At 43.7% G+C, this 24,998-nt stretch overlaps 1 protein-coding gene across 3 annotated transcripts; it reads right to left on the bottom strand.

Annotated features, from left to right (window-relative positions):
* Positions 1-2,001: 2,001 nt before the first annotated feature.
* LOC120018194 (hepatocyte nuclear factor 1-beta-A-like) lies at positions 2,002-23,639 on the bottom strand. 3 transcript variants are annotated; one of them, XM_038961254.1, is made up of 9 exons: positions 23,088-23,639; positions 19,982-20,181; positions 19,359-19,629; positions 18,746-18,981; positions 12,278-12,429; positions 8,045-8,171; positions 7,558-7,758; positions 7,225-7,343; positions 2,002-4,295 (listed from the first exon to the last, which is right to left on the bottom strand). In XM_038961254.1, the coding sequence occupies exons 1-9, from the start codon at positions 23,450-23,452 to the stop codon at positions 4,275-4,277; spliced, it is 1,692 nt and encodes a 563-aa protein (XP_038817182.1). In that variant the 5' UTR covers positions 23,453-23,639; the 3' UTR covers positions 2,002-4,274. The 3 variants fall into 3 exon arrangements, with proteins under 3 accessions (XP_038817182.1, XP_038817181.1, XP_038817183.1); XM_038961253.1 differs by having other exon boundaries at positions 18,734-18,981; positions 23,088-23,637; XM_038961255.1 differs by having other exon boundaries at positions 7,576-7,758; positions 18,734-18,981; positions 23,088-23,636.
* Positions 23,640-24,998: the final 1,359 nt, after the last annotated feature.

The following is a 24,998-nucleotide window of genomic DNA, read 5'->3' as shown; positions in this document are numbered from 1 at the left end:
CTTTCTAGAGGGCGCTGTCGTCTTATCACATCTAAATATTACAGATCTTTGTAGAGGGCGCTGTCGTCTTATCACATCTAAATATTACAGATCTTTGTAGATGGCGCTGTCGTCTTATCACATCTAAATACTACAGATCTTTGTAGAGGGCGCTGTCGTCTTATCACATCTAAATACTACAGATCTTTGTAGATGGCGCTGTCGTCTTATCACATCTAAATATTACAGATCTTTGTAGAGGGTGCTGTCGTCTTATCACATCTAAATATTACAGATCTTTGTAGAGGGCGTTGTCATCTTATCACATCTAAATACTACAGATCTTTGTAGAGGGTGCTGTCGTCTTATCACATCTAAATATTACAGATCTTTGTCGAGGGCGCTGTCGTCTTATCACATCTAAATACTACAGATCTTTGTAGAGGGCGCTGTCGTCTTATCGTATCTAAATACTACAGATCTTTGTAGAGGGCGCTGTCGTCTTATCACATCTAAATATTACAGATCTTTGGAGAGGGCGCTGTCGTCTTATCACATCTAAATATTACAGATCTTTATAGAGGGCGCTGTCGTCTTATCACATCTAAATACTACAGATCTTTGTAGAGGGCGCTGTCGTCTTATCACATCTAAATACTACAGATCTTTCTAGAGGGCGCTGTCGTCTTATCACATCTAAATATTACAGATCTTTGTAGAGGGCGCTGTCGTCTTATCACATCTAAATATTACAGATCTTTGTAGATGGCGCTGTCGTCTTATCACATCTAAATACTACAGATCTTTGTAGAGGGCGCTGTCGTCTTATCACATCTAAATACTACAGATCTTTGTAGAGGGCGTTGTCGTCTTATCACATCTAAATATTACAGATCTTTGTAGAGGGTGCTGTCGTCTTATCACATCTAAATATTACAGATCTTTGTAGAGGGTGCTGTCGTCTTATCACATCTAAATACTACAGATCTTTGTAGAGGGCGCTGTCGTCTTATCACATCTAAATATTACAGATCTTTGTAGAGGGCGCTGTCGTCTTATCACATCTAAATATTACAGATCTTTGTAGAGGGCGCTGTCGTCTTATCACATCTAAATATTACAGATCTTTGTAGAGGGCGCTGTCGTCTTATCACATCTAAATATTACAGATCTTTGTAGAGGGTGCTGTCATCTTATCACATCTAAATACTACAGATCTTTGTAGAGGGCCATAAACATAGAAATTAACCAACAGGGCTCACTGCTTCAAGGGTTATGTGTATTGTGTTACACATTGCTCCAACTGGCAAGGGACACACACACACACACACACACACGCACACACACACACACACAGGGACAATGTGACAATGTGTACTCCTGGGAATTCAGTGTGTCGATCAGATATCTTGAATAAACATGATTTGCAAAGGCATGAGGTGTGTGGGGTGATCTGGTCGATAGGAATACATTCCTTTCACACTTCTCATAAGGAAACGGTCAGGTGAAAAGGTAACACTAGGGAAGGCTAATGTTGTCAAATGCCATGAAAGTTTTGGCTAAGGTTAGGGTGATAACCATTTCCCTCAAGGTCCCTCATGAGTCATGACTAAGTATACATTTAGCAAGGGAGGAAGAATCAATGTATTGCAAAATCTGTCAACCACTCTTCCCACTGGGCAAAAACTGGTCGAATCAACGTTGTTTCCACATCATTTTAACAAAAAAATGAAATGTGATGATATTGAATCATTGTGGAAAACTGATTGGATTAGAAAAAAGTAATCAATTTAAGGTAATGTAGTCTTTTTTTCACACAACTTTTAACCTAAATCCAATGACATCGGTGAAATTGTTTGTTGATTTCACGTTGAATTCAGGTTAGTTGACAACTCAACCAAATGTAAATCAAAACTAGATGTTGAACTGATGTCTGTGTCCAGTGGGTTATTATGTCATCAAAAAATATAACCTTTCTGTAAATACACACGAAAACAGAAAACACTGACCAACACTGATTCATTCATTTTGAAAAAAAGCTTTACTTGAATATCGACATTTTCTCAGAAAGTATAAATAGTGATTTTAAAAGATTGATTTCCATTTAATACAAAAATAATACATCAAAGAGAAAATCACTTTGTCTGTCATCTACAGTTGAAAGCGGCCCTGCATGCCCTCTGGTTAGATGGCAGTGGGTATGTTTAGAACAGATTGAAACAAGGTAGTACAATAATAACAAGGTAGTGACCTATTGAAAGGGAGTCTGTATGTGCCTACACCAGAATATGGAGGTGGAGAGGGTATGACTTCCATTTAGAAAATATTATATAAAAATAATTATTCAGAAAACAAACAGACAGTCAAATGCAGGCTACACAAATACTCATGATAAAAACCTGATTGTTTGTAACCTGTGGTTCTTTTCCTGGACCCCCCTGGTGGATTGGGATTGCAAAAGTAACTAATATTGTTTGTGTGGCTGGCTGTCCAACTCTCCATAACATTCCTTAACCTCTGTGGAATCCAGCCTGATTACAACGGTTGCTGTCACAACAAGAGATGCTTTCATCTTCCACCCCTTCACAAATTACAAGACCCATATCACTGTTTTGCTTGCAAATACTTGTAAATATTGTCATTATCACAGGGGGGAGTCCCTGTTATGATTTATGACGGAGAATATATGTTTTTAAAACGCTCCAATTCCATATGTGTCTTTAAATGAGGAAACGTTGGGAATGAGGAAGTGGAAGGAGAGGGGATGGAGCCTGGGAAGGCTAAAGTCCCATTCCTGAAGTTCACCTGAACCCTATGAGCAAACATCAGTCAGAGAGAGGTCTCCCAGGAAGGCAGGCAGGCAGGCAAGGGATTGGGACTATGTGTGCATCCTAAATGGCACCCTATTCCTATTTTGTGCAAAACTTTTTTTACCGAAAATAGTGGATTATATAGGGAATAGGGTTTTGGGACAAAGCTATAACTAGGTTTGAAGGCATACAGTGAATATTTGAGTCAAGCCTCTCCACAAGGCAGACTTTGTTTATGATGTCATGGCACGCTGACTCTCTCTTCAGAACGAAACATGGGAAATGGGTGAAAGAAAACACCCAAAGTGTCCAACTGAATTTCTGGCTACTGTATATACAGGGTCTACTGTACATGTATATAAAAACAAAATAAAACTTTGGTGTAAGGTTGTGTCGTGTTGCGGGCAGCTCTGACAACAGAAACAACATGAGGGTCACTAAGTTCATAGAGTAAGGATGCGTCTCATAAATTCCTCTGTCTAAGTGTGGAGTACTCTACACGTTTCAGTCTTCTGAGGCTTCATATGCACTTCATATGCACATTGCATAGTCCTTAAAATTTCTAAAGATTGTCATATCTTTCAATCACAGTTTAAAAATGGAACCAAATAAAAAATACCAATATATTGTCTATTATATTTCCCCCGTGTTGGGAAATAACAAATGTTGAAATCCTTTAGACAAATAAACAAAGTTCTAATTATTGGCACTATTGACTGTTCAGTACAGAAAATCACATTATGAAAAACCAACATGGAAGACTCCTTCAAACAGAACAGGTATGTATGTATATGAAATATCTATCTACAAAAACCTATACAGTTGCTCAGGACAAGGTTAATATGATTGTCATCCAGTAGTTCTGATAGTTGTCCATGGACGTTGATAATATACAGTATAGTGGGGATCAGATTATTCAGATCTGCCATTATGAGTGGGCACTTGGCTAGATGGAATCACTCAGTCCCCCATACACTCCTTCCCCACCACAGCCCAACATAGCTGTGCTGACTGAGGCTGATTGTGTCCTCTCAACTCAGCATCCATATGTCTTCATCTTTCCACATCAGATCACAGTATCATGTTAGTTCTTCATGGACATCCACTCCACCAGTCTTATTCTTACATACCACAGTGTGTCAGGCATAATGTGAAGATCCATTTGTTTTGTTAGAGAAATGAATACTGTTTTCACAAAATTGGTTGCAGTGAAAAATCATACATCCTTGTTGATCCTCTGTATGTCAGAGGAAATTCAGTTTCTCCTCCCTTCATTTAGGTGTCTATTAATGCAAACCTGCAGTGTTCGTTTCTCTCCCCATCTCTCACTCCTCCCGCCCTCCACCGCCGCCACTCTGGATTTATTGACTGACTCATTGTCCAGTGCGCTGTTGACAGTTATTAGGAGTTGTCACAGTTACCACAGTGAGAGGATGGAAAAATGTGCTCCTGTTGCTAGGCACCAAGGAAGTCAGGTGCGTACTCTCACCAGGCTTGAAGAGGACACTGCAAAAAGAGAGAGCGAGAGAAAGGGGAAACAAACGTCAGAGTGAGTACATCACACAAATAAAGAAAGAAAATCTATTCAAAAACACAATAACCATTTTCTGGTGAGGATGTTTATAATATGTGGTGTCATGATAATAGGTCCCATTTCTAAAGTCCCCTGGGTATCAGATTCAGATTGGATGTAAACGGCCTACCTACACCACACCTGACCAAATACATTCCACATTCTTCTTCCGCTTCACTCTGAAAAGCCTTGTTTACATTCAAATGGCCTTTTGGAGATTGTTTGTGTAATTTATTTTTTCCTTTCTCTCAAGGGGTGGAGGCAGTTGACCAGCAAACAGCCCTACCTGATAAAGGTGGACAGCTGCTCAGACCACAGTCTTTAGACACTGTGCTCTAAGTGGAGGTGAGTTTAACATGGGGTGGGAGGAGAGGGGGGTCCTCAGCAAATACGAGAGTTATAAAGCCTCAGCATGTTGGTCATGTCATGAGAAGAGCCTACTGGTCTCTCTGCACCACCCAGTCCAAATAAAGGCCTGATAAGAGGAGAGGCAGCCTGGAAGAGCCTGCTAGCTAATAGCTGTCTAAACACTGTCTGGTTTAAATGCTGGTCCACTTATAAAGCTACACGTATACCATGATACCATCAAAGCATAGCTCAAAACTAGAAACCAATATGTTGAGGTTAATTTGCATTGCTCTGAAAAAACATTACTGATGGCCGTCTTAGGTCTCGTTACTCAACACATTACACAGGGTCAATGTAGAACAATGGGTCCTACATATATCAAATCAAAGGCAGCCAGTCAGTATCTAGTTAAACCACTCTATCAAGGGGACAGGTAGGTTTCAAGCCAATCGGAGCATCTGCCACATCTCAGCCCATCAACCCAATGAGCAGTGACAGTGCTGTGGCCGAACGACGTAGAGTGCTCTGTCTCAGGCAGCGTGGGAAATTGAGCGTGTGAAAGCAAAGCACCGAGGAAGGCATTTCAGGCTAGAGCGATCACTGAGACCAGGGAGAAGTAGGAAAGAGGAAGAGCTGTAATTACAAAAAAAGACCCCCCCCCCCCCCCCCCCCCCATAATAGACCCCCCCCCCCCCTCCACAATAGCAGGGAAGTAAGTAGCAGGACACAAGCCTCCTGAACTTTGATTACCAGTGGGGTTCATTTCCTGATCAGGGGACTAGGTCTGGCCAGGGATCGACCAGCCTTCTCTCTCCTCAATGGAGAGGAAAGCGAAAGGAGGCATCGTTAATCAATTTAAGTTCAGGATGAGGGCACAGGTGATTGATTGGTTCAGCCTTTCAAAGGAAATAGGAATTCTGAGGAGTATCCACACACCCGACTCCTTGGTCCAATGATTGAGATTTGTGGTCCACATGCTCTGACAAAATCAGAGTGAACTGAGTACTAGCGTCAAACCCAGCATCAAAGGCAGGGCCAGGCAAAAACATTAGCTGTGAAACCGTTAAGTAAATAAATAAAAGTTGCATTAATCCAAATCTCATTGGTCTGATCTCATATTGCCATTCATTGACTTTACATGCATAAGAAGGGTAGTGTGTCTTGATTATGTGAGTTAAGGTTCCTGTATCAGTCTGTATAAACATTAATTTATGCCTATAAAGTTATGAAAAGCACACACATTTACTACACAAAATATGGTATATTGCACACAAATATTCATTCGAATGTTCTTGGCTTTGGGACAACAACACATCCCATTTGGACGAATCACTGAGCCAGTCCAGTTAAACTAAGTTAGCCTGGTCCCAGATCAGTTTGTGCTCTTGCCAACTCCATTGCTGTCATTTTCAAGACAAACATAGTTGGCATGATGGCACAAACAGACTGGCACTCAGGCTAAAACTAAGTGATTTTATTAAGTGACCGTACTAAGAAAATAGTATTTACCCAGGAGAGACCCCCCAGTTGCACCATCTTGTTTACGGTAGAATCCTAATGTAAGAGGGATTAAACAAGTCAACACACAATCACAACTCACACACCTAGTGTGCGTTCCAAAAGGAACCCTATTCCCAAAATATTGCACAACTTTTGCCATGAGCCCTATGGGCACTACCGTATCTATCCTAGTCTATCAGCCTAACGTATCTATCCTAGTCTATCAGCCTACTGTATCTATCCTAGTCTATCAGCCTACCGTATCTATCCTAGTCTATCAGCCTACCGTATCTATCCTAGTCTATCAGCCTACCGTATCTATCCTAGTCTATCAGCCTAATGTATCTATCCTAGTCTGTCAGCCTACTGTATCTATCCTAGTTTATCAGCCTACTGTATCTATCCTAGTCTATCAGCCTACTGTATCTATCCTAGTCTATCAGCCTACTGTATCTATCCTAGTCTATCAGCCTACCGTATCTATCCTAGTCTATCAGCCTACCATATCTATCCTAGTCTATCAGCCTACTGTTAGTGAGTGCTCAGTTTGGGGAGAGGGTTGTGTGTCGGTTGTGAGGAAGATTTGGTGTGTTAGTAGATAAAGAAATGGATCAATCAAATCTCTAATGGGAGGCTTGCACAAGATACAGTACAAAGCCTCAGCAAGCTGGGAATTCATTTTAAATCTTTCCAACTTACATTTACAACAAACTATCTTAGTTTAAATGCAGTTTATGACCGCAATTTATGCAAACATCTCCCAGAGAGCAGCAAAAGGGATTATTACTAACATTATACATGCACATGCTCTAATACACAGAGAGGTCAAATATCGCAGATGTACAGACACCGAGGACAGACACTGAGGACAGACAGAGAGGACAGACACTGAGGACAGACACTGAGGACAGACAGAGAGGGGAGACTATATTGACTGAGTCAGGGCCAGGGCCGTGGGGGAGGGGCCTGATTGTGGCCTGTGTTAGGTGAGACTGAGTCATGTTATTGACTGACCTGTTTGCTGGATGACATGGAGCTAAGAGTACTGAGGCTGTTGGCGTCTGTCACCACCATGGCTGAGGGAAACCGTGACTGATGGGAATACTGCGGTGGCTCCTGCTTATGAGGGTACACTGCCAAAGACATAGAGAGAACGTCTCAATGTTAATTTTACCCCAATAGATTCACCTTTATCTCTTGTCAACTCCTTATGGAATTGTCACGCTAAACATGACGTGTCAATGAGTGAAAAGGTGTTGGCAAGACAGCCGACAAATATCTGGGACAAGGCTATATTGGCATTATATCTCATCTATGACATGGCATTAGCAACCGTTTAGTGCTTACTAAGAGGCAGGTACTGACTGTGTGAATGAGTCACGGTGGCCATGAAGGGCTGCTGGTTCATGTGGCTGGGGGACTGCTGCATCAGGCCATGCTGGTGGGGACTGTGGAGCTGCTGGGAGAATTGCACCGGCTGCAGCGCTGCAAGGCTCCCCGCCACGCTGTTGATCACCGGCACTGACTGGGACTGCGACGTGTTCAGACCTACAACCACATAGAACTTAAGTTATTTGGCTCATATCAAAAGCATGACAATACAAGCATGACTATATTCGCAATGTAGTGCATTACTTTGACCACTATGGGGCCTGGTTAAAAGCATTGCACTATATAGTGATTCAGGTGCCAATTGGAGCTCAACCATTGTGTACATACGAACATAGAGGTCATGTGAGAATATATGCATAAAGGCATAAAGGCATTAAGAGAATCATTTGTGGAGACATGGGGAATACAGAGCACTGGCTGGTTGGTTGATTGGTTGACTCACTCTGTGCGATGGTCATGACTCCAGAGAGAGGCATGATGAGGTTCTGTGTCTGCTGGTGTGTGTGGTGGGAGTTGTGGATGTTGGTCAGCGTGCTCACAGGTGGCAGGCCTCCACCTGACGCAGACATCTAGAGAGAGAGACACACTAAGAAACTTAGTGATACCATTCTGGACCAAGAATGAAGTCATGTACTGACAATATCCTAAATCTAACATGCTAACTGGATATAAGGATGGTTAAATCAGGGTATAGAGTAAAGCATGGCAATCACTTTAGAAGTGAAACCAGATGTTCTCAGCAATGCAGCTCACAAAGATAAATGTTGAGTTAGTTCTGCTGCTTTTGTCTAACACTGTGCTCCAGTCATCTACACCGAGCAAATAATGAGGAGAAAATAAATACAAAATAATCCAATAATGAAGGGTAAAAGCACAGATTGAAAGTAGTAGTGTGTATGCATGTGTGTGTGTGCGCGTGTGGGTGTGTGTGTTCATGCACGCAACTGTTTTCACATTTCCTGCCAGTTGCTCTGAGAGGAGGGGATGGTCGGACAGTGGATTCATCTCAAATGGCACTATATTCCCTATATAGTCCACTACTTTTGACCAGAGCCCTATGGGCCTTGGTTAAAAGTAGTGCACTATATAGGGATTAGGGTTCCATTTGGGACTTAGTGTCACGCTCGTCCTCCTCCTCGTCTGAGGATGAGCATGGATCGGACCAATATGCAGCGTGGTTTGAATACATACTTGTTGTTTATTAAACGAAGACGGAAAAACACTTAAACAAACTACAAAACAATAAACAACGTTAACAGACCTGTTCGTGCATTCATGTTATATGTTCACAAGTTCAGGTCTGTTAACGTCGTTTATTGTTTTGTAGTTTGTTTAAGTGTTTTTCCGTCTTCGTTTAATAAACAACAAGTATGTATTCAAACCACGCTGCATATTGGTCCGATCCATGCTCATCCTCAGACGAGGAGGAGGACGAGCGTGACAGAATCACCCACCAACCATGGACCAAGCAGCGTGGGAACGGGCAGCAACAGCAGCAGCAGCGGCAGAAATCTCAGGACTCCTGGACATGGGAGGAGATTTTAAACGGAGAAGGACCCTGGGCACAGGCTGGGGAATATCGCCGCCCCAAAGCTGAGCTGGAGGGAGCGAAAGCTGAGCGGCGGCGATATGAGGAGGCAGCACGGCAGCGCGACAGGTACGAGAGGCAGCCCCAGAATTTTTTTTTGGGGGGGGGGCTAAAGAGGAGTGTGGCTAAGCCAGGTAGCAGACCTGAGCTCACTCCTCGTGCTTATCATAAGCAGCGCGTTACTGGTCAGGCACCGTGTTATGCGGTTAAGCGCACGGTGTCGCCAGTGTGTGCTCATAGCCCGGTGCGCTATAGGGCAGCCCCCCAGCTTCTACACCTGCATTGCTTGCTGTTTGGGGTTTTAGGCTGGGTTTCTGTACAGCACTTCGAGATATTAGCTGATGTACAAAGGCCAATATAAAATAAACTTGATTTGATTTGATTTGATGTGAGTGTGGGCATCCAGCCAGGGCGTATTGTGCCTGCTCAGCGCGTCTGGTCTCCGGTACGCAGTTTCGGTCCAGGGTATCCTGCGCCGGCTCTGCGTGCTGTGTCTCCGGGGCGCTGGGAGGGTGCAGTGCGTCCTATGCCTACGCTCCGCTCGTACCGGGCAAATGTGGGAGTGGAGCCTAAGGGAGAGGTGCGCGTAGTAGGCACTAGATCTCCAGTGCTCACCCACAGCCCGGTTCAACCTGTGCCTGCACTCTGGAGGGTCCGGGCTGGAGTAGTATTCCATCCTGGGGGAGTGGTACCAAGGCTGCGCACCAGAGCTCCAGTGCTCCCCCACAGCCCGGTCCTTCAGGTGCCTCCTCTTAACACCAAGCTTCCTGTAGGTCTCTCCAGCCTGGTGGGTCCTGTGGCAGCCCCACGCACCAGGCTGTCTCTCCGTCTCCTCTCTACAGGTGTGCCCGTCTGCCCAGTGCCACCTGCACTGCCCGTCTGCCCAGAGCAGCCTGCACTGCCCGTCTGCCCAGAGCAGCCTGCACTGCCCGTCTGCCCAGAGCCGCCTGCACTGCCCGTCTGCCCAGTGTCGTCTGCGCTATCCGTCTGCGCTATCCGTCTGCCCAGCGCCGTCTGAACTGCCCGTCTGTCCTGAGCCTTCAAAGCCGGCCGTCTGTCCTGAGCCTTCAAAGCCGCCCGTCTGTCCTGAGCCTTCAAAGCCGCCCGTCTGTCCTGAGCCTTCAGAGCCGTCCGTCAGTCAGAAGCCGCTAGAGCCGTCCGTCAGACAGGAGCCGCTAGAGCCGTCCGCCAGACAGGAGCAGCCAGAGCCGCCCGCCAGACAGGAGCAGCCAGAGCCGCCCGCCAGACAGGAGCAGCCAGAGCCGCCCGCCAGACAGGAGCAGCCAGAGCCGTCAGCCAGCCGTGACCTGCCAGTGCCGTCAGCCAGCCGTGACCGGCCAGTGCCGTCAGCCAGCCGTGACCTGCCAGTGCCGTCAGCCAGCCGTGACCTGCCAGAGCCGTCAGCCAGCCGTGACCTGCCAGAGCCGTCACTCAGTCCGGAGCTGCCCCTCAGTCCGGAGCTGCCCCTCAGTCCGGTGCTGCCCCTCAGTCCGGTGCTGCCCCTCAGTCCGGTGCTGCCCCTCAGTCCGGTGCTGCCCCTCAGTCCGGAGCTGCCCCTCAGTCCGGAGCTGCCCCTCAGTCCGGAGCTGCCCCTCAGTCCGGAGCTGCCCCTCAGTCCGGAGCTGCCCCTCAGTCCGGTGCTGCCCGCCACCGTGGACAGATGCCCACCCAAACCCTCCCCTATAGGTTCAGGTTTTGCGGCACCTTGGGGGGGGGGGGGGGTACTGTCACGCTCTTGACCTTATTTCCTTTGTTTTGTCTTTGTTTAGTTGGTCAGGACGTGAGCTGGGTGGGCATTTTATGTTATGTGTTTCTATGTTGGGTTCATGTTCAATTAGCCTGATATGGTTCTCAATCAGGGGCAGGTGTTTTACGTTTCCTCTGATTGAGAACCATATTAAGGTAGGCTGTTCTCACTGTTTGTTTGTGGGTGATTGTTCCTGTGTCAGTGTTTGTGCCACACGGGACTGTTTTCGTTCGTTTCGTTCATTTCATTCGTGTGTTCCTTCCTGTTTGTGCGTTCATGTTATATGTTCACAAGTTCAGGTCTGTTAACGTCGTTTATTGTTTTGTAGTTTATCAAGTGTTTTTTCGTGTTCGTCTTTCTTTAATAAAACAAGTATGTATTCAAACCACGCTGCGTTTTGGTCCGATCCATGCTCATCCTCAGACGAGGAGGAGGACGAGCGTGACACTTAGACAGTCATCTGTACGGTACCCATAGATAACAACCTGTCTGCTCTGACCTTTTCCACAGTATACTGACCGGCCCTCCCTACGAAAATCTAACTTCCTACTGACAGGAGATGATGATAAATGCACTATGAATCATAAGGGATATTCTCACTAAATAAAGATTGTGATGTTCAACTTTGTTGGATTTAAACAACACAAATCTGGTTAGTGCCATAATATCGTTATTATTCTGATCCTAAGAATACGATATCATTGTTTTTTGGGACCAGCGTTCAAGAGTTAGAAATGTCTGCATGTACGGTACTGCCCAAGTTTCGCTTTCACCAATCAAATATTGGAATAGGACAGAGGGCTGAGTTTCTCCCCTCTAGCTCCCTTTTCTGAAGGTAGAAAAAACATTGAGCATAATCGAGTGCTGTCGTCATTTCCCTGACAAAGCAAGCAGTGCTGACCGCTCCACCCTCCACTTCTCTTTACAGGGCATTTAATCAATAAGCTCAGAATGTTTCTTTGTCAAGTTTATTGGCTCAGCTCTGGACCTGCCCAGTTCACTATGGTGGTGAAGGCTGTACTGTATGTTAGGCCTCAGCCATGGCCTGCCACCTGTCTCCACTTTCCACTGAGAGCAGCACAATGTTCTAACTGTTGTTCCCTACAAACTGTTCCATGGGAGTCTGGCTCAGGGACCTGCTTTATATGTCTATGGCTGCGTTCCAAATGTCACCCCATTGCCTTATATAATGCACTACTTTTGACCAGGGCCCATAGGACTCTGGTCAAAAGTAATGCAGTACAGAGGGAATAGGGTGCCATTTGGAAAGCACCTCATGTTAAACGCAGCCCTGGTCCTTATCTAATCAGAGGCTAGGAGGGCCCAGGTGTGTTACTCACCATCTTGGCGTCAGGTGACAGCAGACTGTGGCTGGGGTCCAAGCCTCCCGGAGACACCTGCTGTAACACCGACTGGCTGGTCGCCATGCTGCCGTGGTGACTGATAGTCGTTGAGGAGCTGACCTCACCGGGTCCCTGTTGGCTGTACCGCACTGGAGGGAGGGAGGGAGGGAGGGAGGGAGGGAGGGAGGGAGGGAGGGAGGGAGGGAGGGAGGGAGGTGGATGGTGGGGAAGAGAGAGAGGGAGGGAGAGAGAGGGATAGAGGGGAAGAGAGAGAGGGAGGGAGAGAAGGAGACGGAGAGAAAGAGTGAGAGAAATTGAGAGATTGTTAGATTGAGAGTTTGTTTCTTGACCTAACAACATCTGTGTCACACAGGATAACAGTATATAGGGCAGAGATTTACGGTAGCGGGCCTCTCAGTATGACTAAGTGTGCTGTGTCCAAGCAGTCGCTCCAACACACCAGACTCACCTGCTCTTTGACTCAGACAGGGAGAGCAGAGCAAACAAACACACTGACCCCTCCACTGGTGCTATCAACCCAGCTCAGCCAAGGCCATTCAGTGTTTACAATACACCAGCCCCCCATAACCCCAGTCCTAGACTTTATGAACTCATGCACCATCTTTTTATTCAGGGGAACCCATTTACAATGGTACCCGGAGGACAACAATACAATAAACAAAACATCATCAATAAAAACAAAATAAACTACAAATTAGAGAATCAACACTACAGCTTCAAACATCACAAATACAATCCAAACAGTTGCAATTCTCATTAAATTCATTCAACATTCAAGTCCTAAACTGCCCTAGAGGCACCAGAGTCAAAATGTAGGGAGTTTTGTAGGCTATACCAAAAAATGGGGGGCACTAAAACTGAAAGCAGATGTACCTAGATCGGTGCGTACTAGAGGAACCTTGAAAGGTACCCATCCCTGTGAACGGGTTTGGTGTCTCGTGTTTTTTATTTTAACAGTGAAGTGAGCTAGGTTGGAAGCTTGTGTAGTAGATCTTTAAACAAAAAGGGTGTAATGAACTTTAATGAGGACCAGTCAACCTTTTGATACAGGATGCAGTAATGCGTGTTAAAACTGTCATGTGATAAAGCAAAGGGCACTATGGTAGATGGCCTCCAAAAGTTGAAGAGTAGTGGCTGTTGCATTCTGATAAATGGTGTCACCATAGTCAAGAACTGTCAGGAAAGTTGACTACAATCTGCTTCCTGCTGTTTAGGGAGAGGTATGATCTGTTTCTTTAAAAGAAGCTTACTTTACACCTCGGCTTCTTAACTAGCTCATCTGTATGTTTTTAAATGTCAAATTATTGTCAATCCAAAAGGCCATATATTTATAGGCGGGAACCTGCTCGATGAACGAACCAGCCAATGCATAAATGTGTAAGCCATCTGAAGTACTTCTATGAGAATTAGAAAGTAGCAAACATTTAGTTTTTCCTGCATTAAGTACAAATTTGAAACCATCAAGGGCTTTGTGCAAGGCAACAAAATCAGATTGCAGCTCCAACAGCCTAGTCAACTGTAGGGGCAATAGCGTACATAACAGTGTCATCTGCATACAGATCAATGTTACAGGTTTTTCAGATAGACCAATATTATTTATATAAATAGTAAAGAGGACAGGTCCCAAAATCGACCCATGACGGACACCTTTAGTAATATCGAGATACCTTGACATCATCAGAAAGCACACATTGTGTTCTGTCTGGCAGATAGTTCCCAAACCACTTGCAAGACACCTAGTCGAGGCCCATTTCAGACAACCTTTAAATAAGTAGGGGATGGTCGACAGTATCAAAGGCCTTGGATAGGTCTATAAATATGGCAGCACAGTGATTCCTACCCAGCATGGAAAGGATCTCTCTGTGCCCAGGTAAAGGTATGGAAGTGAAGAAATGCCTTCTACGTACAGTATGTCATCAATAGGGAACCCTGTTATGTTCTCACCTATCCTTCCACTCTCCAAACACTTAGTCACTGAATTCTGTGACATCACTGAATGACCCATCTCTTAATCCCATGTCTAGACCCCTTGTTGTCTCCCACCTCCATTCTCCACCGGGGGCCAAAGGAATGCTGCTCTCCTCCTGTCAAATGGATGTTTGCCAATCCTGGCCCCCTTTGATACCAACAGAGCAAACATTACACAATTACAACCAATGTCAAACACATTCTTATCCTGTAGTCTCAGTCTCACACAGAGTCTCCCTCCCTCCCCCCTGCAGAGCAGAGCAGTGGGCTGTGACACTGGGCCAGTCCCAAATGGCACCCTATTCCCTATATAGTGCACTGTTTTAGACCAGGGCCCATAGTAGTGCACTATGTAGGGAATAGGGTGCCATTTAGGACAGTGTTTACTCTCAGATCCCAGATCTTCCCTGGGCCCTCTGTCCCTGACCCACGCATGTCACACTGAGCGCCCTGGCTGCCACTGTCCCAGATAGTCACAGACAGTCACAGACAGTCACAGACCGGGGACACCAAGCATCATATGTCTGCCATAAAATAATGGAAGATCGTATCTCACCCAAAATAAAATGTATCCTTAGCAAAAACATGATCTACTGCCTGGGGAATACAACTAAATCAGACCAAAGAATTGATCATTTTCATCTTGACTGTATTTCATCCACTAACAACTAACATGTTGTCTAGTCTGTCCAGGCAGACCACAAGAGAACCACAGACAGACCTCATATTGTCCTGAACAACACACTAGCAACCCCACAGCACTCCACTGTGTCTTATTAACACTGCTACAGGACAATAATGCACTCCATTGGGCCCTTAACCACCATAGCCTCACAATGGCAGAGGACTCATAAACAGGCATTTATCTCCAAGCTGGGCAACCTGTAAAGTGTCAAGGGAGTGAGGTGCTATTCAAGCCAGTTTTGTCTCCCTGTGTCAGGCAGTAATTCTGGCTGCAGAGAACCCTAATCCCAATTAAGGAAGGCTTCCGTCGTCTAGTTGGTGTGAGGCTATTGGTAATTTGGAAGGAGGAGAAGGGCTCCATTTCTGGGACACCAGTGGGGCGGCCAGCAGTGTTATTGGGATATTATAAAGATGCTGTCAATATAGCTTGAGATTAAGAAATCTTTCTTCCTCAGGATAACATTATATTGCAGAAAAAAGCAACTAAAAATTGAAACAACTACTGTACTTTCTGGCTGCAAGACATTTGACCAGTTTCAGACTGTGTCCCACATCTGCTCTTATTTACATTCTAAAAAAGGTAGCTATCTCCCCTCTATCACTCTCTAAATTGTCATCTTAAATATTGTTTGAGCTAAATCAACCCCAATACCCAAGCACTCTGAGTATTGGACCAGGGGAGACTAGAAGTAGACCAGGGGGAGGGGGAGAACCCTGTGAAGGGGAGTGATAGCGTAGGCAGCAGGGAGTTGCAGAAGGTTTAAAAGGCTTCAGTGCTCTGTGTGACCCATGTAATATCAAAGCCTCTCTCCTCATCCCCAGGCACTGGTAATTGTAGCTCCAGTGCATATGAGAGACCTCCCGGGTCTCTGCAGGACGTAGCAGGCCTTTGTACCTCTCTGACCAGGCTGGGGCTCCCAGTGGACAGAGCAGGGCCAGGCATAGGGCAGGCCTTGCCTCTCTATCCCTCGGCCAGGCCAACTCCCACATAGCCTGGGGTGACACAAGGCATTGAGGCAACACAACCTGCTCACTGTTTTTCCCTCCTATAATATATGGTGTTTAACTCTGTTGTTAAATCAAATCACACTGTTTTCAGAGGATTACCAAATGAACGGAGCGTGCCCATCACACCAGTCTACCAGGTATTGAACCAGACTCCCCTCACTGCCGTCTTAATCTTACAGCTAAAACCTTTCCAGTGTGTCAGATTAGGTGGGAGATTCATGAATCAGCAGGCTTTGCCGTGTGGGAGGAGGGAATAGTCTTCAGAAAAATGAGATATCAGCAGGTTATCAGGCGTTCAACTCAATCTCTTAGCACATTCTGGTGAAAAAGATGCTACTGTTGCTGAATTATCTGTGCTGATTGGCCCGTCAACGTTTCTATCTCAGCTTCGATGCAGATCAACATAAAGGGAAGTCCTATTTAGAACCCTAAACAGAAGCAACAAAAAAGAAAAGCCTCCCCCCTCTATACTTTGTTGAGAGATGTATGAAACTTGCTCCCCATGCTCAGCTTTCAGATTCACCCTCAAAGTGGCCGAAACGTTAATCTTTTAACTTAAAATAAAACAATTACTTTTTAACACCGAGCGTTACGCCTTTTCCTTTTCAATGATAATCACATTTTTAGGTTGCACCTCGACTCACGTTGGTTGAGCACCCTCCACTTCTTTCAAAGAAATGAACGTGACAACTATAAACACCACAACAGTATGGTCACGACATCCTTTTCTCATTAAGTATGGTAAAACACACAGACCGACACGTATTGGCATCTATTTGTATTAGAACAGGGTTGAATTCCAATTGCCTGTTCTCATATTTTCTATAAAAGCACAGGTTGTATGGTTAAGTGAATGATCCAAGGGGAAACTACGGCCCTAAAAGTATCATGGCTTCAGACACAATGGATCATTCAGCTGATGAAACAGTTCGATTAGACCAACAGTGTGTGTGCATCACCTATTTACATATTGAGACGTGACTAGTAACAGAAGATATCTATACATTTGTTTTGTTTGGTCTTTTGCCAAACACTGACGGTAGAATAACCTCGTCTGTCCCCAAAAAATATTATTTGACTTGGTATCCCGTTTTGGCCAATCAAGTTACCTCACCTTTATCAACAGAGGTAAGAGAATCAATGAAAACTCCAGGAGTAAAAGGTTTTCTTTGATGTGACACTTTAGTGATCTCCCACACATAACTATTGTAGTGGTGATAGCTGAAGGAGGGGGTTACCCACACACACCTCTCTATAGGCTGGAGCACAAGGGGTCATCAGTCCTGTCTGGCCAGAAAAGAGCCAATACCCCAGAGGACAGCTCCTGCTACTCTGGTCTGCAGAACGCCCAGCCTCCCAAGGAACAACATACTGACGCCCCATAAAGGTAAGGAGGGCTTTAAAACAGGCCCTCCCCAAGGCCCAGCTTAGATAAAATAACCTAGGTTACAGTCACTGCAGTCTTCTAATACACCACAGACAATAGGGACCCCTGCCAGGCTGGGGTATAGAGAGTCAGGGGAGCCCCTTATCGAAGGCCTGGGAGATGTAGTAGCCAAGGATTTTAATTGTCCATCAAGCATGCATAATACAGGCCGTGGCCTAGCAACACGATGAGGCAACCTGCTGGGGTGCTATTGTCAGGCCAGGGGCTGACAGTGAAAAACAGCTGATGCTGTCGGCAGGACGCCGGCAGGACACCTTGTAAGCAAGCAACCGAGAACTAGGGGGAGCAAAGTACCTTCTGCTTCTGACCCTTACCCTCTCCCTCTCTACAACCAGCCCCTTCTCCCTCACCTCCACACAAGCCTACCACTGAACCTACCTCCTTACTTTGCAACCTGAGGTCAATGCTTGGTCAGGTGTGCTGGGAAAAACCACAAGCAAACAAAGCATGGGCCAATGGGCCCAGTATAACCAAAGGTAAAAGAGCAACCCGAGGCAAACGGCTTGTTTTGCTAGAGAGTTTACCTCGTGTTCTAACATGAAAGAACAACACGAGGCTTTGATTGAGTTTCTCCAATCATTGCTTTTATGGTGGTGAGCGATGGCACTGAGGATAATGCTATGCCAAGATATCAGCTCCATTTTATGTCTTATAGAGGCCGAGGTAGACGGCTAAATTGCACTGAGTGCAAACAGCATTATGATATCAAATTTCAGATTTCCCATTTACAACTTCAGGAACTTTGTTGATCCCCCAAAAAGTCACAAGCAACCGACCGACCGACATGCTTTTATGAATGTGGAAGTAGTGGTTGTAGTTTCAGCTACAGCTGAATCCCTCCGTGACCCTGCCCTGACCCTGGCCTGTCACAGGACTGCTGCTCTTTGTGCCACTCTCCTGCTCCTGCCTGCCTGCCTGCTGACTTTGGAGTGGAGATTGCAGGTACAATGTGAATTGTTCTCAGTGTGTTTTTAAAGATCATAATAACAATGACATTTGCTCAGCTCCCTAAGTCACTCTTATTGATCACTTGCCCTCTCTCTTCTCTCTCCCTGATGTCATCAACCGTTTTTCTCGCCACTTTTCACTCTCGCTTGGGGATGGAAATAAAATCATCCAAATCTTTTGCCAACCATTGTTCTTTAACTGTCAAAGGCATGTCCCTGATCAAGATGCCATAGTGATTACATGCACTCAGATCATGGCTGAGACAGGTACAGCAAGATGAAAGACCACATTTGAATGATTCCATTGTTGTGTAGTATTATATTAGATATAATAGCAGAGTAATGTACTGTGGTATGCATGTGGTGTGGAGACGCTACCTTGCATCTTACTAGGGGGGGATGCGCTGATCTGGGAGCTGTGGTGGTGTGGGGAGCTGTGGCTGTGAGACAGGAGAGGGTTCATGCTGTGGGTGGGTATGGGGTAGGCGTCCATCGCCAGCTTCTGACGGAAGGCCTCCTCCTTACGACGGTTGGCAAACCAGTTATAGACCCGTACCTCAGTGACCAGGTTAGAGCCCAGCCCATGAGCTTTAGACGGGGACACCCCTCTCTGAAGACACTCAGCCCTATAGGAGGAGAGATTGAAATAGTATCAATGGAATACAATGGAAAAGAACAAAGGGAAAACATAATGATAGTTGCATTGGAATGATAGTTGGATAGTGTAAACAAAGAGAGACATTAAAACCTGTCAAAATCATTCTAAGCTAAGGCCATGTGCTGCAGTAATGATAGCGTTAGTATCAAATAAGATGTGCCAAACATTAAATTATTCAATGAGAGAACAAAATTGTATCCCAAATAGAAGCCTATTCCCTATATAGTGCACTACTTTTGACCAGAGCCATATTGGCACCAGTGCACTAAATAGGGAATAGGGTGGCATTTGGGACACAGTCAAAAAGGTGCCCCTTTCTCATTCTCCAAAGCCTCCTCCCCTCACCTGTTGCACTCCTCCACCAGCGCCTCCCGCTCCTCTTTGCTGGGGTTCTTCTGTCTTTCATAGGCCTGGTAGAGGATCTGTTGGGATGCAGGGCCCCATTTAAAACGGTTCCGTCTCATTTTCTTGCAGGAGGGTTCAGAGCCCACCTCCTCCCCTTGTTGCCCCATACCCTGACCAGGAGGGTTGAACTCTGGGAAGAAAAACAGCACCTGATCCTGACTGCCTTTGTCAGTCATATTGCTGTCAGAACCTTGCACTGCCTGGTTGAATTCTGAAAAATAAGAACAAGGTACATTGATACATCTCATGTCACATAAAACATTGTATTGGGGGGAATGGAGACAAAATAAACCAATAACACAATAAGAAGAAATAAGACATAATTGAATAAGGGACAATTGCTCAATACAGTATGTAGCCTAGGCCATAATGATAAATCAGACACATTTGAGGCATAGGCTTACTGCAATATGTTTCTGACCATATGCATAGCCGAGATATGACATTTATGTTCATGAACATTGTGTTGTGGATGGCCATTAGAATTAAGACGCCCAGGCCAACACACCTCTGTGCCTCTAACTGTATCGAAGGCTGTGTGAGAAACTCAAATATTAACTTACGTCTGAGAACTTCCCGCTGTTTCCTGACATACCAGGTGTAGAGCGCCGCTCGCTTCTGAGTTTTCATGGGCGTGCCTTTGTTGAGGTGCTGTGAGAGGTGAGACTGATTTAGCCCCGTTACATCCACCACCTCACGTTGTGGTATGTTGTGCTGTTGCATGTAGCCTTTGATCATGCGGGCGGCACGCCAGGGGTCCTCACTGCAGTTACATAAAACACATACAACAATATTAACTTCACCTTGCTAAATATATGTTATTCGTTCAATTAGAACCCTAATAGTGTGATGTGTATAATGGCATATAGGTTGTGGTGCTACGTTAGCAATCACACTAACAGCACTACTTATCTAATGTGTTATTCATCGGCCAAATAAGTTCCTAACCTATCTACAGCACCTGCCTACAGCACCTGCCTACAGCACCTAGCTACAGCACCTAGCTACAGCACCTATCTACAGCACCTAGCTACAGCACCTAGCTACAGGACCTAGCTACAGCGCCTAGCTACAGCGCCTAGCTACAGCACCTATCTACAGCATCTAGCTACAGGACCTAGCTACAGCACCTAGCTACAGCACCTAGCTACAGCACCTAACTACAGCACCTAGCTACAGCACCTAGCTACAGCACAAGCATTTATTTCACTTTGTTTATTTATTTGCCTGATGCTATCCATGTTATCCCCAAGTTTTGGGGGGTTGGGACAATTGTTAAGTACCCTAATAAATGACTGTTAATCATTATAAAATAATGTACTTTTTACTCCATACATTTTCCCTTATACCCAAAAGTACTCTCGAATGCATTTTGAATGCTTAGCAGGACAGGGAAATGGTCCAATTCACGCAATTATAAAGAGAACATCCATGGTCATCCCTATACTGCCTCTGATCTGGAGGACTCACTAAACACACATACTTTGTTTGTAAATGATGTCTGAGTGTTGGAGTGTGCCCCTGGCTATCCATAAAAATAAAAATAAATAATAAGGTTTGCTTAATAAGAAATTTGAAACAATTTATACTTGTACTTTTACTCTTAAGTATATTTGAGCAATTATATTTACTTTTGATACTTAAGTATATTTACAACCAAATACTTTAAGATGTTTACTCAAGTAGTATTTTACTGGGTGACTTTCACTTTTACTTGAGTCATTTTTTATTAAGGTATCTTTACTGTTACTCAAGTATGACAATTGGGCACTTGGTTTCATAATACATTCAATAACCTGAAAATACTCAGAATCAGGCCTATTTTCAATTCAGTGTTTTGACTGTAGCTAAGAGGCAAAACTGAGAAATTAGAAAATCTAAATCCTAGACCTTGGCCTATAACTGATCCACAGTTTTTGAAACGTCAATATTTCATAGCGAATGTGAGATATCAAGGATATAGGATACAGAAATATATTACAAATGTTACCAAATTAGGCTATCAAATAATCTAAACTCCACGAATTGGATAGGCCTAGAGTACATTGGTTTAGAAGTGCAGAATTTTATGTCAGCTGAGTCTGACACACACTGACGTTATAGCCTACATTTTCCTATTTGGACAATATGCCCATAGGCCTAATTCAATTCAGACTAAATAATCCCAGAATCGAGTATGAATCATATAAAATAAATAAGTAATTTGGTAGAATAAAATCATGTTGTTTGGTTAAATGTAGGAAATTGATAATACATTGATAAGAAATTAAAGAAATTGATCAGTTCAAGGCTTCCATCCAAAATTGCATTCAATTATCGAAGAATACATTTGCCCATGGGGTAAAATCATCTGAATTATTCCAATTCTTCAATTATATCAATAATAAACACAATTGAATTGCACCCATCGATGACAACGCAATAGGACGCTTTATGTCGATAAAGAAAATGTATTTCAAACGATTTAAAAGGCCTAGCCTATATGCGCAGCGTGCTCTAAAATATTACAGTAAAACTACACTTACTTAGCCTATACCATCACAGTCATCTCAGATTAAGTATGGACTTCACATGGGTAATTGTTGCAAATCTACACACAACTGTTTGTTTTGGAGAATTAAGTCTGCGGGTTTATACGTTGGTTTAGATGTTGGTTTATAACATTCGACAATGAATAACCAGATCTCCATTCACTCTAATCATACGACACTGTGTATCTTTCAGTTGATGATTTATAGAATACAATTAATAATAACTTAACTACACGTGGGTTAGTTTTGATTTTCTGCTGGCCAGTTGATCATGTTACTAGCGTAATGAATGAACATTTATAAATGGCTTTTAGAAGATAAATTAAGACAATAACAACATTTACAAAGAGTAAGGCCTTTATAGACTACATTCATAAAACAAAACAATATTTGCTTTAAGAAATGTTGCAATATTTCGCCAGAACATTATTATTATTATTATTATTATTATTATTAGAGCCTATATCTAGTGCAACATTGAATCCTACGTAATAAACAAATACGTTGATGTGAATTAACTTTCTCTTCTTGCATTGCCAGATATAATCTAAGTGAGAGAGATCGAGTAAGTTAAATATAAATAGTTCTCGTTAAGTTTATATTTTGCTAAGGGAAAAAAATAATAACCCGTGTGGATAATTAGTAACTAAAACGCGTAAAGTGCTATTGGCGCGTTATTTTCATTTGTTAACACAAGGAACATTGAGACCTATTGCCAAGCGCTTGACATGTAAATTAAAATTAGTTTTTACAATAATTTTGTCATCATTCTAAAATACAGACACAATGCAGATACACTTCTGAGTATTGCGGTCAGGCAAGTAGGCTATAGTTTTCATGGGCCACACGTCTGAAAATTATTTCTGGAAGAAATAACTTTAACAGGCAGATAACCCTAATTGTTGTCCTAATTTGCCCTAATTGTTGTCCTAATTTGCCCTAATTGTTGTCCTAATTTGCTAGACAATGTTAAATATAAAACGCTTTAAATGCACTGAAATGACTCCTACATCTAAAATAAGTAGCCAAATAAATAATACAATATTATTTGGGTTATGCGCCTATACCCTACACATTCATTCGGTAATGAACATCCCTAAATGTGTGAAATTAAACATTTAAAGTTCTATTCACTTACGCTAATATTCGGTCAACTTCTTCCCTCTGTTCCGCTGCTTCCTCGGTGTTAAGTGACTGGAGTTCTTTCAGTATCGGTGGGGTATCGAAATCGTCCCCGTCCTCGGACCCCTCATCTCCCGACAGTTTGCCCTTACTGTGCCCATTGGTCAACGTAAGAAATACCGGCTTCGAATCATTTCCGTTGATTTTAGAACTTGGCGGAGACATCTGTAGATTCTCCATCTTAACTCCAAAGCCATTCGGGCTAGGGTCCATATCGTCCAACGCTTGGATCAGAACATCTTTGGTAACTCCGGAATCTAACAAGGCGCTCAAGAGCTCCTGTTGGAGAGATGTCAACTTGGACACCATTTTCGAGAACATTAAAAAAAGTTAGATTCTGAACTAAAAGGGAAAGGAAGGTTGGGGAGAAGAAAGATCTAGAAAGTACAAAAAAATGTCCGTTCTCCCCTCCCTCTCCTGCTCCAGTGTTTATGTGAATTCCCTACTCCTGACACCTGCTCGGAGAATCTGGTTCACTTCCCAGTTGAGAAGAGTGATATAATTTGCCATGATGCTTTCGGAGGGCAAGGAATATAAAACATGGTAATTTGTGGGCTGGCTGACGGGGCCTTTATGCAAATCATAAGAAGAAGGCTGCACTGACTAACTGAAGCAGGTAGACCTGACAGTGTTTACACTGCAGAGCTGTTGCTTTTATTGGCTCTGCTTATCAGCAGCAAAACTTTCATGAACTTCGGACTGTTGTATAAAGACTTTGGTGAAAGAGGAGGGATGGTATACTTGTGATAATAATAATACTAATAATACTAATAATGATAATAATAATACATTGTAATTATAATAATATTGTATAGTCAATATAAGATATTATTAATTATAGCATTTATCTTATCAACTTTGTTTATTTTAGTGGTTCTCTTTAAATTCCACAGAAAAACATGCAACGTGACAAATTCTAAATTATTCACCTACTGTATAAAAGGTCTGTCAGTCTTGGGCTTGTGTTTTTGTTTTCTATATCTTTCTCGTACACTTTATAGTCTCTAATAATATCTGACCCTTTAAACCCCTATTACAGTGAGTTTTTTTCATATATATCAGAATAAACATTAGAGGAGGAGTAGCCCTTCCGTGAACAGATCAGCGCTGTGATCATGGACATAGTTCAAACGCTCCAGAAGCACAATGGCACGCTGGGGGACGCACGAGATTCACGGGGCGAACAAGCAGGTGCTGCTGATTATCATAGTGGGCCTACATCATGGGGCAGGTTCGCTGACCTGTAGGACGGGGAGAGCTTAACAAAGTAAGTAGGCTACTAGGGAAGAGTTGGTCGGTACAGTCATAAGACCAAAATGTCGCCTGATATGATATTATTTTTAATGTAATATTAATAAATGCATTAACATTGTTCAACAAATTGGTTAACAATATGTGCATTTTATCATATCTGATACAGTGGTATTACCTGACAATAATTATATAGCCCTTACTGTCAGTGTAGTATCAATACTCGTGGTTGATCATTATATGACCAGAGAACAGAGCTAATCTACAGGATTTTGTCAGCAAATAATGTTTACATTATGCCTATGTTATGCCCCATGTCATGTCAGGATAACGCTCATAAACTAAGACTGTATTGAATTGTATTATTTAGGCAATTCCTAAATGTATACACGTTTTCTTTATAAATATAAATTCATTATTGTAGTACTAGGCCTATACACTATATATACACAAGTATGTGGACACCACTTCAAATGAGTGGATTCAGCTTTTTCAGTTGACACAGCTGTTGCTGGCAGGTTGAGCACACAGCCATGCACTCTCCATAGACAAACATTGGCAGTAGAATGGCCTTACTGAAGAGGTCAGTGACTTTCAACGTGGCACAGTCATAGGA

The sequence above is a fragment of the Salvelinus namaycush genome, chromosome 23 (assembly GCF_016432855.1).
Source record: "Salvelinus namaycush isolate Seneca chromosome 23, SaNama_1.0, whole genome shotgun sequence".
In the NCBI taxonomy this organism is placed as follows: Eukaryota; Metazoa; Chordata; class Actinopteri; order Salmoniformes; family Salmonidae; genus Salvelinus; species Salvelinus namaycush.
Note: the sequence above shows the minus strand (reverse complement) of the source record. Positions and strands in the feature narration are given on the sequence as shown.